This window comes from Corvus moneduloides, chromosome 22 (genome assembly GCF_009650955.1).
Source record: "Corvus moneduloides isolate bCorMon1 chromosome 22, bCorMon1.pri, whole genome shotgun sequence".
Taxonomy (NCBI): Eukaryota; Metazoa; Chordata; class Aves; order Passeriformes; family Corvidae; genus Corvus; species Corvus moneduloides.
Window position 1 is genome coordinate 1,620,417 of NC_045497.1, and position 13,818 is coordinate 1,634,234.

Below are 13,818 nucleotides of genomic sequence, written 5' to 3' on the forward strand. Positions count from 1 at the left end.
GGAGATCCTGGCAGGAATTGCAGACTTGATCCTCTGATTTTAACCCTGGGAATGCCCCACTCCGAGATCCTAAAAAAACCCCCAAATCCCACCTTGTTTTCTGCTCCTGCATCCGAATTTAGTGAATTAGGAATTCAAGGCTCCATAAATTGGCTTCGTGACATTTTTAACGGAGGCTCCACAGGGATCAAATTCCCTTCAAAGCTCCGGTTTGGGAACAACCCAGAGGCTGCCTGGAAGAATCCCAATCCCATTGTTTCAGGCACTTTTCGCTTCACTCCAATAATTAATGATCCAATAAACCAAAAATGTGAGGGAGGAGAGGCTCCCAAAGAAACCGGGAATTCTCAGAGCATGGAATGGGTCATGGAATCAGAAACTGGCCATGGATTCACTCTGTTAGGAATGAGTTTGGAAAGAGCACCCCAAATCAGCGAATTGGGGTTTTTCCATGTTTATCCCAACATTCTCAGATTCCTGGGAAAACCTTTGGGATCTGAAAAGGTTTGGAAGGAAGAGGGGAATGGAGGATTTCCTTCCCTTCCCTTCCCTTCCCTTCCCTTCCCTTCCCTTCCCTTCCCTTCCCTTCCCTTCCCTTCCCTTCCCTTCCCTTCCCTTCCCTTTTTCCCTCTTTTTCCCTCTCTTTCCCTTCTCCTTTTTCTCCCAATTAACCCCTGGCTCAGCTCATATTAAACCAATAAAATAATATAAAATAATATTAAAATATTATTGCAGGCTCAGCTCACATTAAACTCGCTCCTGGGAGTGGGAAGAGTTTCCCAAGCCTGACCTTTGGGACACTTGAGGAATTTAAGGTCCATTCTAACCCAAATCATTCCCAGATTCTGGGATTCTTTTCCTGACATTTTCCTGCCTGAGCCCAGCTCTGTGCATTAAAAACTGATTTCTTTGCCTCAGATTAAAATCTTTTTAGTGCAGAGAGAATTCTTGTCCTTAGGGAGATGCTGAGGTCATTTTTAGCTGGAAATTCCAGCTGCATTGCAACTGGATTCTGGAGAAATCGGTCACTGATATTCCATTAAACTGCATTCTCCAGGGAAAGGGGAAGTTTTGCCTCCTAAACTCTGCTTTTTTTTTTTTTTTGGTAACAAATGACCCCAGGCGGTTTTTGTGTCCCTGCCAGGGCCAGACACAATTCCCAAAGGAATTAATGAGCCACATCCAGGTCCAGTAATTTACTGGGAAGACAAATTCCCTGGGAGGGGATCGTGCTGTGAATTCCCTGCTCGGTGTGAGCAGTGACACCCGTAGGGCCCTTCCCTGAGAGCTCAAGTCACAATAAACCCCTAATTCCAGTATATTGGGATGAAATCCTTTGCTGGGAGGGTGGGGAGGGGCTGGGACTGAATTCCCAGAGATTTTATGGCTGCCCCATCCCTGGAAGTGCCCAAAGCCAGGTTGGAGCGCCCTGGGATGGTGGAAGGAGTCCCTGCCCATGGATGGGGTGGAATTGGATCATCTTTAAGCTCCCTCCCAACCCACTCTGGAATTCCATTTGATGGAGTTGCCTGTGATGAAATAATGGGATAGAGCTGAAAAACTCAGGCACTGCTTCCCATGGGAAATCCCTTTCCCACTGTCCCCAAGCCCTGCAGGGCCCAAACGTGGCCTGGCCTCCACAAAACCCCACACAGGGCTTGGAATTAAAAAAAAAAAAAAATCTCTTCTCAATCCTTTTCCAGCCCTTTCTGAGGCAATTCCCCCTGATTTGTTGGAATTGGTGGTTCCTGGGTGCTCTGGGGGTGTTTTGGGTGGGATTTGAGGAGGAAATTCAGGGAAGGAGGGCAGGGATCAGCACACGCCTCACCACAGCTTTTGCTGTCAGAACCCTTTGGAAGCAGAATTTTAAAACAATTCCTGACTTGGAGGATTTGCAAATCCCTCTCCTTTATTCCAGAGCAAAGTGGAGCAGGTGTGGGACAGGCAGGAGATGTGGGAACAGCTCCCTGGGGACAGCACCTGCACCCAGGGGTGGGGCCAGCGGGGAATAAACGCAGGGATCATAAACCAGGAGAGATAAGGATGGGTGACAACGGCCACAGCCTTTGTCCTACCGGGGTTTTGTCACTGAGGCAGGAAATTTCACTCTTGGAGCTCAGAGAAGCAGAAAAGGGAGGGAAAAGGCAGCAAAAATCTGAGTTTCAGCTGTTCAGTGGCACTTGGTGACTGTGACAGAGCAAGGCCAGCTCCACTTTGCCTCAGCGTCCCCTCCTTTCCCTCTATGTCCCCTCCTTCACCTCAGTGTCCCCCCTTTTCCCTCAGTGTCCCCTCCTTCACCTCAGTGTCCCCCCTTTTCCCTCAGTGTCCCTCCTTTCCCTCTATGTCCCCTCCTTCACCTCAGTGTCCCTCCTTTCCCTCAGTGTCCCCTCCTTCACCTCAGTGTCCCCCCTTTCCCTCAGTGTCCCCTCCTTCACCTCAATGTCCCCCCTTCACCTCAGTGTCTCTCCCTCAGGGTCCCCCTTTCCCTCATTTCCCCCCCCTTTCCCCTCAATGTCCCCCCTTTCCCACAGTGTCCCTCCTTTCCCTCAGTGTCCCCCCTTCCCTCAGTGTCCCCCCTTTTCTCTCAGTGCCCCCCCTTCACCTCAGTGTCTCTCCCTCAGTGTCCCCCTTTCCCTCATTTTCCCCCCCTTTCCCCTCAGTGTCCCCCTCTCTCCCTCAGTGTCCCTCCTTTCCCTCAGTGTCCCCTCCTTCACCTCAGTGTCCCCCCTTTCCCTCAGTGTCCCCTCCTTCACCTCAATGTCCCCCCTTCACCTCAGTGTCTCTCCCTCAGTGTCCCCCTTTCCCTCATTTCCCCCCCCTTTCCCCTCAATGTCCCCCCTTTCCCTCAGTGTCCCCCCTTCCCTCAGTGTCCCCCCTTTTCTCTCAGTGCCCCCCCTTCACCTCAGTGTCTCTCCCTCAGTGTCCCCCTTTCCCTCATTTTCCCCCCCTTTCCCCTCAGTGTCCCCCCTTTTCCCTCATTTTCCCCCCCTTTCCCCTCATTGTCCCCCCTCTCCCTCAGTGTCCCCCCTTTTCCCTCAGTGTCCCCCCCTTTCCCCTCATTGTCCCCCCCTCTCCCTCAGTGTCCCCCCTTTCCCCTCAGTGTCCCCCCCTCTCCCTCAGTGTCCCCCCTTTTCCCTCAGTGTCCCCCTCTCTCCCTCAGTGTCCCCCCTTTCCCCTCAGTGTCCCCCCTTTTCCCTCATTTTCCCCCCCTTTCCCCTCAGTGTCCCCCCTCTCCCTCAGTGTCCCCCCCTCTCCCTCAGTGTCCCCCCTTTTCCCTCAGTGTCCCCCCTTTTCCCTCATTTTCCCCCCCTTTCCCCTCATTGTCCCCCCTCTCCCTCAGTGTCCCCCCCTCTCCCTCAGTGTCCCCCCTTTTCCCTCAGTGTCCCTTTTCCCTCAGTGTCCCCCCCTTTCCCCTCAGTGTCCCCCCTTTTCCCTCAGTGTCCCCCCCTTTCCCCTCATTGTCCCCCCCTCTCCCTCAGTGTCCCCCCCTTTCCCCTCAGTGTCCCCCCTTTCCCTCAGTGTCCCCCCCTTTCCCCTCATTGTCCCCCCCTCTCCCTCAGTGTCCCCCCCTTTCCCCTCATTGTCCCCCCCTCTCCCTCAGTGTCCCCCCCTTTCCCCTCAGTGTCCCCCCCTTTCCCTCAGTGTCCCCCCCTTTCCCTCAGTGTCCCCCCCTTTCCCCTCAGTGTCCCCCCCTTTCCCCTCAGTGTCTGCCCAGTCAAAATCAGCAATATCCATGGAATTATCATGGAATCAGGGATGGTTTGGGTTCGGAGGGACCACAGGCAGGGACATTTTCCGCTATCCCAGGCTGCTCCAACGTGGCCTGGGACACTTCCAAGCATGGAGCAGCCACAAATTCTCTGGGAATTCCATCCCAGCCCCTCCCCACCTTCACAGGGAAGGATTTATTCCCAGTATCCCAGCTAAACCCCCTCTCTGTCCCTTTGAAGCCATTCCCTGTGTCCTGTCACTCCATCCCTTGGAAATACTCCCTCTCCACCTTTCCTGCAGCTCCTCCAGGCCACAATTGGATCATCCCAAATCCTCTTCCAGGCTGAACATTCCCGACTCTCCCAGCCTTTCCTGCTCCACTCCTCTCAGCATTCCCAGTGCCTTCTCTGGATTCCAGCAGCTCCAGGTGGAATTCCACCCCTCAGGATCTGCCAAACAGGGCCTTCCTACCAAAGCCAGGCTTTGAAAAGGGGGAAAGGGAGGTGGAAAATGTGAAACTGGGAGGTGGAAAATGAAAAACTGGGATGCTGATCCCACAGGCTCCCTGGAATCGGAGCAGCCAGGGCAAAATCAGCCCATTTAGACCAAAAATGGGATTTTTTTTGACATCTCCAGGCAGCACTTCCAAGGAAAAAGTGGTTGGAGCCTCCCTTGGAGCCACTCTGGGCTGCTGGTGGTGAGGAATGAGGAGGGGGCTCCATTTTCCTTGGAGAAGTGCAGTTGGCATGGAGTGCTGTAACAGATCCTGGTTATTCCAGCAGCTCCCAGCAGCCTTTGATGATAAAAGGGAAACAGTTCCCAGATTTCGTCACTCAGGCCATAAAAGCAGCAGTGCCTCTGAAGGGCCCTTTGTGCTTTATCCGTGAATTATCCAGGAAATATTGGTCAATCTTTAATCCCCTCCCCTCCCCGGGCTCTCACGGAGCCTGTTCTCTCTGGAATAAATTTTTCCAGCCTCTCCAGGAGCTCCCTCTGCTGCCACTCTGCTTCCAAAGGGTTGGGAATAAAGCTGGGGTTTGAATGGAATTTTGTGGCTTTTGCTGGAATATTGTTCCCATGGGTGTATCCAGATCCTCTGCTCCTGGAGGGTGGAATTTTGATGCCTGCACAGCCCCAAAAATGGGATATTTTTTTTCCCCAGGTTTTCCTGGGAGCCTGAGCCTAAGGATGGCTCTGTTCTCTCCAGGATTAGGATGAAAATCCAAAGTGGAAAAGGCTCAGCTTCCTCAGGATAATTTAGGGAATGATGCTGGATTTGAAAGCCAAATAAAATAAAAATCCCAAAGCAAAAAACTCCGTTAAAATGAGTTTTTCTTTGGAATTTCCCAAGTTTTCCTGGGGAATCAGAAACTTCCCAGCCCAACTTTTGGGGTTGCAGTTCCTGCAGAAATTCCCCGCTGTGATCCCAACCCCAAATCCAGGGAAACAGAATCACCTGCTTCGAGCTGCTGGAACTCACCGGGAACCTTTGGAATCTCACAGGGAGGAATTTTTTCCTGATATCTGATCCAACCCTGCCCTCTGGCAGTGGGAAGCCATTCCCGGTGTCCTGTCCCTCCATCCCTTGTCCCAACCCCTCTCCAGCTCTCCTGGATCCCTTTAGGCTCTAGAAGGGTCTCCCTGGATCCTTCCCTTCTCCAGGGGAACATTCCCAGCTCTGCCAGCCCCGCTCCAGATCTTTGGAGCTGATCCAAAATCCAGTGATCATCCAGGAGAGGTTTAAATCCATGTGCAATTCCTCTGAAATCCCAGGAATTTACACGGATTTCCACTGAATATCCACCAAAGGCACAAGAAACTCGTCCTGGATTATCCATAATTATCCATAATTATCAACACATCGGCATCTCCACAGGGGATCAGCCCAAGAAACCTCCAAAACCTGCTGGAATTACATCATAAAATCATGGAATATCCTAAGTGGGAAGGGCCCCACAGGGATCAGAGTCCTGCACAGCAATCCCAAAATCCCACCTGAGAGCATTTTCCAGGATTTTTTTTTCCATTTCCTCCATTTTTCTGGAGCTCTGACCATTCCCTGGATGAGCACCACTCTCTTTTGTCCCGATTTTCCTTGGAAGAACCTTCATAGGAAAATCCCCGGCAGCACAAAAGGAGCCTCCCAAGGGAATCTTTGAGCCGGAGCAGCCCCTGGGGCTGGAATGGGATTGGGAAAGGCTGGAATGACACAGTTGGGTTGGGAATGACACAGTCAGGGCAGTTTGGCAGCACTGGAAAACCAAGGGAAGAGGAGGAGATGTGGCTGCTATTCCAGATCCTGGAAATCGGGATAACCTGGGAAAGTTCCTGAATCGATGCCAGCCTGAATGAGCAGGGTTTTATCCCTAAATTCCAGGATTTTGGGGAAAAACAAAGCCAAACTCGCCCTAAATGCACTCCTTTCCCTATGGAAAAACAATGCTTCACACCCCATCCCTCCCTTTCCTGCTGTTTTTCTGGGAAGCCGAGCTCAGCCCTGCTGATTCCCGCTGATCCCAGATAATGATCCCATTATCTGAGCTCACTGTAGACTTTGAGGGATAAGATGGAAAGTTTTTCCTCGGCCGTTTTCTCCCCGTGTTCCTCCTCTGGGAATTGGATGCTGTAGGATTCCTCCCCTTGGAGCGGGAGCTGCGGGGGCGGCGGCAGCCGTGGGAAGTTGTGTCCCAAATCTGCAGTGGGAACAAAGAAAAGCTCATCCAGGAATCCCAGAAACCTCGGTCAGGCTGCCCAGCCCTTTTCCAGGTCATGGGATCAGGGAATTATGGAATGAGTTGGGTTGGAAGGGATTTTAGGATGATCCAGTGCTGCCCCATCCGTGAGCAGGGACACTTCCCGCTATCCCAGGGTGCTCCAAGGACACTTCCAGGGATCCAGGGGCAGCCACACCTTCTCTGGGAATCCATTCCAGGGCCTCCCCACCCTCCCAGGCAGGAATTCCATCCCAAAATCCCATTTAACCCTCCCCTCTGTCAGGAATGTTGGCCTGAATGATCGGTGATTCCGGGAACCTGCCCCAAATCCCAGAGGAAAATCCGGATTTATCTCACTAATTCCACTCCTTTTATCCCTGCTGGAGCTTCCAGAGGTTCCTCACCTCCAGGTGGGTTTTTTTTGTCCTTCCTGAGGGTCCAAATGCAGAAGTGCAGCAGGAATGTGAGCAGGATGAGCACGAACACGGCCACGGCCGTCAGGATGGCCAGGATGGTGCTGGAAGGGAATTCCAGGGGAATCCGAGCTGCAATTAACGGGATTTAATTAAAAATTAAGGAATTCTGGGCCCAGGTTTTTGTTCAAGAGGAAGGAGATCTTTCAAGGGAGTTTAGGGATTGATTTGGGAGTTCTGTGGGGAAAGAGGGAAGGTTTGAGAGGTTCAGAGTTGAGGGGGCAAGGGAATCATGGAATGGGATAAAATAGGGAGAAAGGAAGGGGGGAAAAGGAAAAGGAAAAAGAAAGGGAGCAGGGAAGGAACTGAAAAAAGGAGAAAGCAGGACCTAAGGACATTTTTCCTGGAGAAACCAGGAAAACAGCAGGAGCAGCTCAGTGGGAAATGATAAATTCCCACCTAAACGTGCCCTATCCAAGGATTTTCTCCACCTTTTTCATGGACAGCGCTTTAAAAGCGGAATCTTTGCCAGGCCAACAATTAATTAATCACACCTCAATTAATAGCAATATTAATATCAATATTAAAATCAATATTTTATGAAACAGCAGCAGCTTTCCAAGAGGATTTCCAGGCCAGGAAGCTCTGGAGGATCCCAGAAAAAAGCAGGGAAGAGGGAATAAACCCCGGGAAGGAAGTACCTGGCTCCAGAGGTCTCATGGGGAAGCCGCACACGGAGTTGTGGGTGCTGTTCCCTTCCTGGAGCGTTATGAACCCGCTGCTCTCACAGCTGGAAAAACCATTGGAATTTGGGGTTATTAATTATTAATTATTATTATTAATTATTATTAATAACTATTAGTTATTCCCATACTCAGTCCAGTTGCGGCACCAGCCGTTCCTGCTGCTGGAATAAGTCCCGGTCTCACAGGGTTTACACTCGAACTTGAAATTGACTTTTCCTGCAGGGAAAAAGGATGGGAATTTGTGAGATCCCAAGTTCCGGGGGAAGCTTTTCCCTCTCCGTGCGACCAATCCCCCCCGGAAAAATCCACTCCCAGTTCCTCCCACCTTGGAATTTTGGGAGAGGAGGGTTGGAAGTTGAGGCAGCTCAGAGCAAAAGTGGCTCCTGCAAACTGTCCCAAAGTTTGGGGTGAAAATGGCACTGGGAGAGTGACAATCCCAAATTTCGGGTGGGAAGAATCCCAGAAAAGCGTTGCAGGGTGTGAAAATCCCTGTCCCTGTCCCACTCCCATTCCCGATCCCAGCATTACCGATCCTGGTGGGCTCGTGTCCGGGCTCACAGAGGGGCACCTTCTGGCAGTACTGGCAGGTCCTGTTCCCATTCCCTGTCCCATTCCCTGTTCCCTGTTCCCCGTTCCCTGTCCCATTCCCTGTCCCATTCCCAGCATTACCAATCCTGGTGGGCTCGTGTCCGGGCTCACAGCGGGGCACCTTCTGGCAGTACTGGCAGGTCCTGTTCCCTGTTCCCTGTCCCATTCCCTGTCCCCTGTCCCATTCCCTGTTCCCTGTCCCGTTCCCTGTCCCGTTCCCTGTCCCCATTCCCATTCCCAGCATTACCGATCCTGGTGGGCTCGTGTCCGGGCTCACAGAGGGGCAGCCTCTGGCAGTACTGGCAGGTCCTGTTCCCATTCCCTGTCCCCTGTCCCATTCCCTGTTCCCTGTCCCATTCCCTGTCCCAATCCCGGCATTACCGATCCTGGTGGGCTCGTGTCCGGGCTCACAGAGGGGCACCTTCTGGCAGTACTGGCAGGTCCTGTTCCCATTCCCTGTCCCCTGTCCCGTTCCCTGTCCCGTTCCCTGTTCCCTGTCCCATCCCCTGTCCCATTCCCTGTCCCCTGTCTCATTCCCTGTCCCATTCCCTGTTCCCTGTCCCATTCCCTGTCCCATTCCCTGTTCCATTCCCATTCCCCTGTCCCATTCCCTGTTCCATTCCCTGTCCCCTGTCCCATTCCCTGTCCCCTGTCCCATTCCCTGTTCCATTCCCTGTCCCCTGTCCTGTTCCCTGTTCCCTGTCCCATCCCCTGTCCCATTCCCTGTCCCCTGTCCCATTCCCTGTCCCATTCCCTGTTCCCTGTCCCATTCCCTGTCCCATTCCCTGTCCCCTGTCCCATTCCCTGTTCCATTCCCTGTCTCCTGTCCCGTTCCCTGTTCCCTGTCCCATTCCCTGTTCCATTCCCTGTCCCCTGTCCTGTTCCCTGTTCCCTGTCCCATTCCCTGTTCCATTCTCTGTCCCCTGTCCCATTCCCTGTTCCCATTCCCTGTTCCCAGTCCCAATCCCAGCATTACCAATCCTGGTGGGCTCGTGTCCGGGCTCACAGCGGGGCACCTTCTGGCAGTACTGGCAGGTCCTGTCCCCTGTTCCCTGTTCCCATTCCCTGTCCCATTCCCTGTTCCCCGTTCCCTGTTCCCTGTTCCCCGTTCCCTGTTCCCTGTCCCCTGTCCCATTCCCTGTCCCGTTCCCTGTCCCCTGTCCCGTTCTCTGTTCCCTGTCCCATTCCCTGTCCCATTCCCATTCCCAATCCCAGCATTACCAATCCTGGTGGGCTCGTGTCTGGGCTCACAGAGGGGCAGCCTCTGGCAGTACTGGCAGGTCCTGTTCCCATTCCCTGTCCCATTCCCTGTTCCCTGTCCCGTTCCCTGTCCCGTTCCCTGTTCCCTGTCCCATTCCCTGTCCCATTCCCTGTCCCATTCCCTGTTCCCTGTCCCTGTTCCCTGTCCCTGTTCCCTGTCCCATTCCCTGTCCCATTCCCTGTCCCATTCCCTGTTCCCTGTCCCGTTCCCAGCATTACCGATCCTGGTGGGCTCGTGTCCGGGCTCACAGAGGGGCACCTTCTGGCAGTACTGGCAGGTCCTGTTCCCATTCCCTGTCCCCTGTCCCGTTCCCTGTCCCGTTCCCTGTTCCCTGTCCCATCCCCTGTCCCATTCCCTGTCCCCTGTCCCATTCCCTGTCCCATTCCCTGTTCCCTGTCCCATTCCCTGTCCCATTCCCTGTCCCCTGTCCCATTCCCCTGTCCCATTCCCCTGTCCCATTCCCTGTCCCCTGTCCCATTCCCCTGTCCCATTCCCCTGTCCCATTCCCTGTCCCCTGTCCCATTCCCCTGTCCCATTCCCTGTTCCATTCCCTGTCTCCTGTCCCGTTCCCTGTTCCCTGTCCCATTCCCTGTTCCATTCCCTGTCCCCTGTCCTGTTCCCTGTTCCCTGTCCCATTCCCTGTTCCATTCCCTGTCCCCTGTCCCATTCCCTGTTCCCAGTCCCTGTTCCCAGTCCCAATCCCAGCATTACCAATCCTGGTGGGCTCGTGTCCGGGCTCGCAGCGGGGCACCTTCTGGCAGTACTGGCAGGTCCTGTCCCCTGTTCCCTGTTCCCATTCCCTGTCCCATTCCCTGTTCCCCGTTCCCTGTTCCCCGTTCCCTGTCCCATTCCCTGTTCCCTGTCCCCTGTCCCATTCCCTGTCCCGTTCTCTGTTCCCTGTCCCATTCCCTGTCCCATTCCCATTCCCAATCCCAGCATTACCGATCCTGGTGGGCTCGTGTCTGGGCTCACAGAGGGGCAGCCTCTGGCAGTACTGGCAGGTCCTGTTCCCATTCCCTGTCCCATTCCCTGTTCCCTGTCCCATTCCCTGTCCCATTCCCTGTCCCATTCCCTGTCCCATTCCCTGTTCCCTGTCCCATTCCCTGTCCCATTCCCTGTCCCATTCCCTGTTCCCTGTCCCGTTCCCAGCATTACCGATCCTGGTGGGCTCGTGTCCGGGCTCACAGAGGGGCAGCCTCTGGCAGTACTGGCAGGTCCTGTTCCCATTCCCTGTCCCATTCCCTGTTCCCTGTCCCATTCCCTGTCCCATTCCCTGTTCCCTGTCCCGTTCCCAGCATTACTGATCCTGGTGGGCTCGTGTCCGGGCTCACAGACGGGCACCTTCTGGCAGTACTGGCAGGTCCTGTTCCCATTCCCTGTCCCATTCCCTGTTCCCTGTCCCATTCCCTGTCCCATTCCCTGTCCCATTCCCTGTTCCCTATCCCGTTCCCTGTCCCGTTCCCAGCATTACCGATCCTGGTGGGCTCGTGTCCGGGCTCACAGACGGGCACCTTCTGGCAGTACTGGCAGGGCTCATCGGCACAGCTGTGCCCTGGGGGACATTTGCAGTCGTGGTCCTGCGCCGCCTCGCAGGGGCTGCTGCTTCCTGCCGAAAGGAAAGGGTTAAAAATGCAGGAATTCCCATTCTCCCGGGAAAAGGCTGGAAAAAAGGGTTACCAGGGAGGTGTCACTGCCACCCACCCTGCTGGGGGGTGGTTGAGGAGCCCTGGGCATTTTGGGGGGGAGGGGGGTGTACAGCTCCTCCGGACACATTGACACACGATTTCCACGTAATTTCCAACATTTACACACAGGTGTGCACAATTTATACACAGCTACACACAAGTTCCACAGCATTTCCCCAGAATTTACACTCTGTACACACATTTACACACAATTAGCCACATTTACACGTATTTACACACAGTTTACACACAATTTACGCACATTTACACACAATAGACACACAATTTACACACAATTACAATTTACACACATTTATACACGTTCACCCACAATTACACACAAATTACTCACCATTTACACACAATTACCCACAATTCACCCACATTTCTACACATTTACCCACAATTTCCACACACTTACACACACTTTACACTCATTTCTACACAATTACCACACATTTACACACAATTTCCACATCATTTCCACTATTTACCTACATTTACACACAATTTAAACAATCTACACACATTTATACCCATTTACACACGATTACACACAATTTACCCACATTTACACAAAATTTACACACAACTTCCACACCATTTACACAATTTATATACATTTACACACAATTTACACACATCTATACACAATTACACACAATTTACCCACATTTACACAAAACTTACACACAACTTCCACACCATTTACACAATTTATATACATTTACACACAATTTACACACATCTATACACAATTACACACAATTTACCCACATTTACACAAAACTTACACACAACTTCCACACCATTTACACAATTTATACACATTTACACACAATTTACCCACATGTACTCACATTTATACAGAATTACACACAATTTACCCACATTTACACAAAACTTACACACAACTTCCACATCATTTACACAATTTACCCACATTTATAACACAATTTACACACATTTACCTACATTCACCCACAATTACCCACATTTGCCCACACAATTTCACACAATTACACCCATTTACCCCCAATTTCCACATTGTACCTATGCTTACCCGCATTTACCCATCATTTACACCCAATTTACACACATTTCCACCAAATTTCCACCCTGTACCTCCGTTTACACCCCCCCTGCCCATCCTCACCTCCTTTCCAGGTGCATTTAGGGCAGCACTTGGTGCCATCTCCCCACACCGCTCTCATCTCTCCATCCTGGCACTGCCCTGCCCGGCCCTGCCGTGCCCAGCGCCCCAGGAGCAGCACCAGGAGCAGGAAAACTCCATTCCTCTGCTTGGGCATCTTCTTGGGCAGTGCCACCCTGGCGTGGGCAGTGCCACCAAGTCCCTGGCACCGCTCTGTCCCCTCCACAGAGGAAGGCGTTGGGGTTTTGTGGCTGAACTCTTCCTGCTTTTTAGGGGGCGGGGAGAAGATTTGCTTTAAAATGGCAGAGTCTGAGTGTCAGGCATGGCCCAGGGAGGAGCAGCAGGGGCAGAGAAAGGGGTGGCTCCATAAAAATGGGGGTTTGGAAGGGTTTCGGGGGCATAATTGAGGATTAAAGGGGATTAAATTTGGGGTGTGGGGTCAGGGAATGGTTGGGGTTGGGAAGGAGCTTAAAAATCAGCTCATTGCTGACACCTCCCACTGTCCCAGGGTGCTCCAACCTGGCCTGGGACACTTCCAGGGATGGAGCAGCCATAAATTCTCTGGGAATTCCATCCCAGCCCTTCATCACCCTCGCAGCCAAGAATTTCTTCCCAATATCCCATCTAAATCCGATCTCTGTCAGTCTGAAACCATTCCCTGTGTCCTGGCACTCCATCCCTTGGAAATATCCCTCTGGGGGATGAACCTGTCCCTAAAACCCATCCCAGCCATGCCCCCTGTGGCACCTGACACCTGTTGTTTATCACAGCAAGAACCACGAATTTCTTTCTTTCTCTCTTTTTTTTTTTTTTGCTGTTTAGGTTTCTTCTCTTTTTTTTTTTTTTTTTGCTCTTTGGGTGTTTTTACCCTTCGAGCTGCTCAGGTCCTGTCAGATGACGAACATTTCCAGTTAGCTCAGACAATGATTGTTCCTGCCAGGCCTGAAGCTCCAGAGTCAGCAGTGACCTTTCAGAAATAACCTGATTTATCTCCTGTCTCATCTCTGGGGTTTTTCTCAGCAGCTTCACCTGTGTCTGCTGCCAGGAGCTGACATTTTACCACTCAATCCTCTCCTTGCTCAGGCCTCAAATGCAGAGCCCACTTCCCGCCCCAAAAAAACTCTTTTCCAGCCAGCCCCACACGTGGATCAGGGCAAATTCCAACCGTAAATTCAAATTGTCATGGAAAAGAGGGGGAAATGTCACAGATTTAATCTCTTTTCCACACCCTGGGGTACCACAACCTGCAAGGATGAGACTGAGGGAAAAACCAGAGGATTCTTGCACCCCTGTGGCACTTGGAGCTCTGTCTTCAGGGCACTGAAAACACATGGAATTATCCTCATCCAGAGGCACATTCCTTGGAGAATTTGCAGAATTTGGGGGTCAGGCTCTGGGACAGGATGAGAGGAAATGGCCTCAAATCCCGTCAGGGGAGGGTCAGGTTGGGGTTTCCTCATGGAAAGAGGGGTCAGGCATTAGAAAGGGGTGGAATTCCCATCCCGGGAGGTGTCCAAGGAATTCCTGGATGTGGCACTTACGGATCG

The 13,818-nt window shown here is 52.4% G+C and overlaps 1 protein-coding gene across 2 annotated transcripts; it reads right to left on the minus strand.

The window, feature by feature from the left end:
* Positions 1-4,570: 4,570 nt before the first annotated feature.
* Positions 4,571-12,746, minus strand: TNFRSF18 (TNF receptor superfamily member 18). Of its 2 annotated transcripts, XM_032131829.1 has the most exons (6): positions 12,275-12,746; positions 10,905-11,039; positions 7,713-7,800; positions 7,540-7,628; positions 6,830-6,970; positions 4,571-6,404 (listed from the first exon to the last, which is right to left on the minus strand). In XM_032131829.1, exons 1-6 carry the CDS (start codon positions 12,426-12,428, stop codon positions 6,244-6,246), a joined length of 768 nt encoding a protein of 255 aa, XP_031987720.1. In that variant the 5' UTR covers positions 12,429-12,746; the 3' UTR covers positions 4,571-6,243. The 2 variants fall into 2 exon arrangements, with proteins under 2 accessions (XP_031987720.1, XP_031987721.1); XM_032131830.1 differs by lacking the exons at positions 10,905-11,039; positions 12,275-12,746 and adding an exon at positions 8,113-8,363.
* Positions 12,747-13,818: the final 1,072 nt, after the last annotated feature.

Excerpts from the sequence above, each read along its gene's own strand:
- TNFRSF18 (XM_032131829.1), bottom strand. The coding sequence starts at position 12,428 with ATGCCCAAGCAGAGGAATGGAGTTTTCCTGCTCCTGGTGCTGCTCCTG. Across the intron at positions 6,971-7,539 it reads CATGAGACCTCTGGAGCCAG|CTCGGATTCCCCTGGAATTC; the intron begins GTACTTCCTTCC and ends CGTTAATTGCAG. Across the intron at positions 6,405-6,829 it reads CAAAAAAAACCCACCTGGAG|ATTTGGGACACAACTTCCCA; the intron begins GTGAGGAACCTC and ends TTCCCACTGCAG.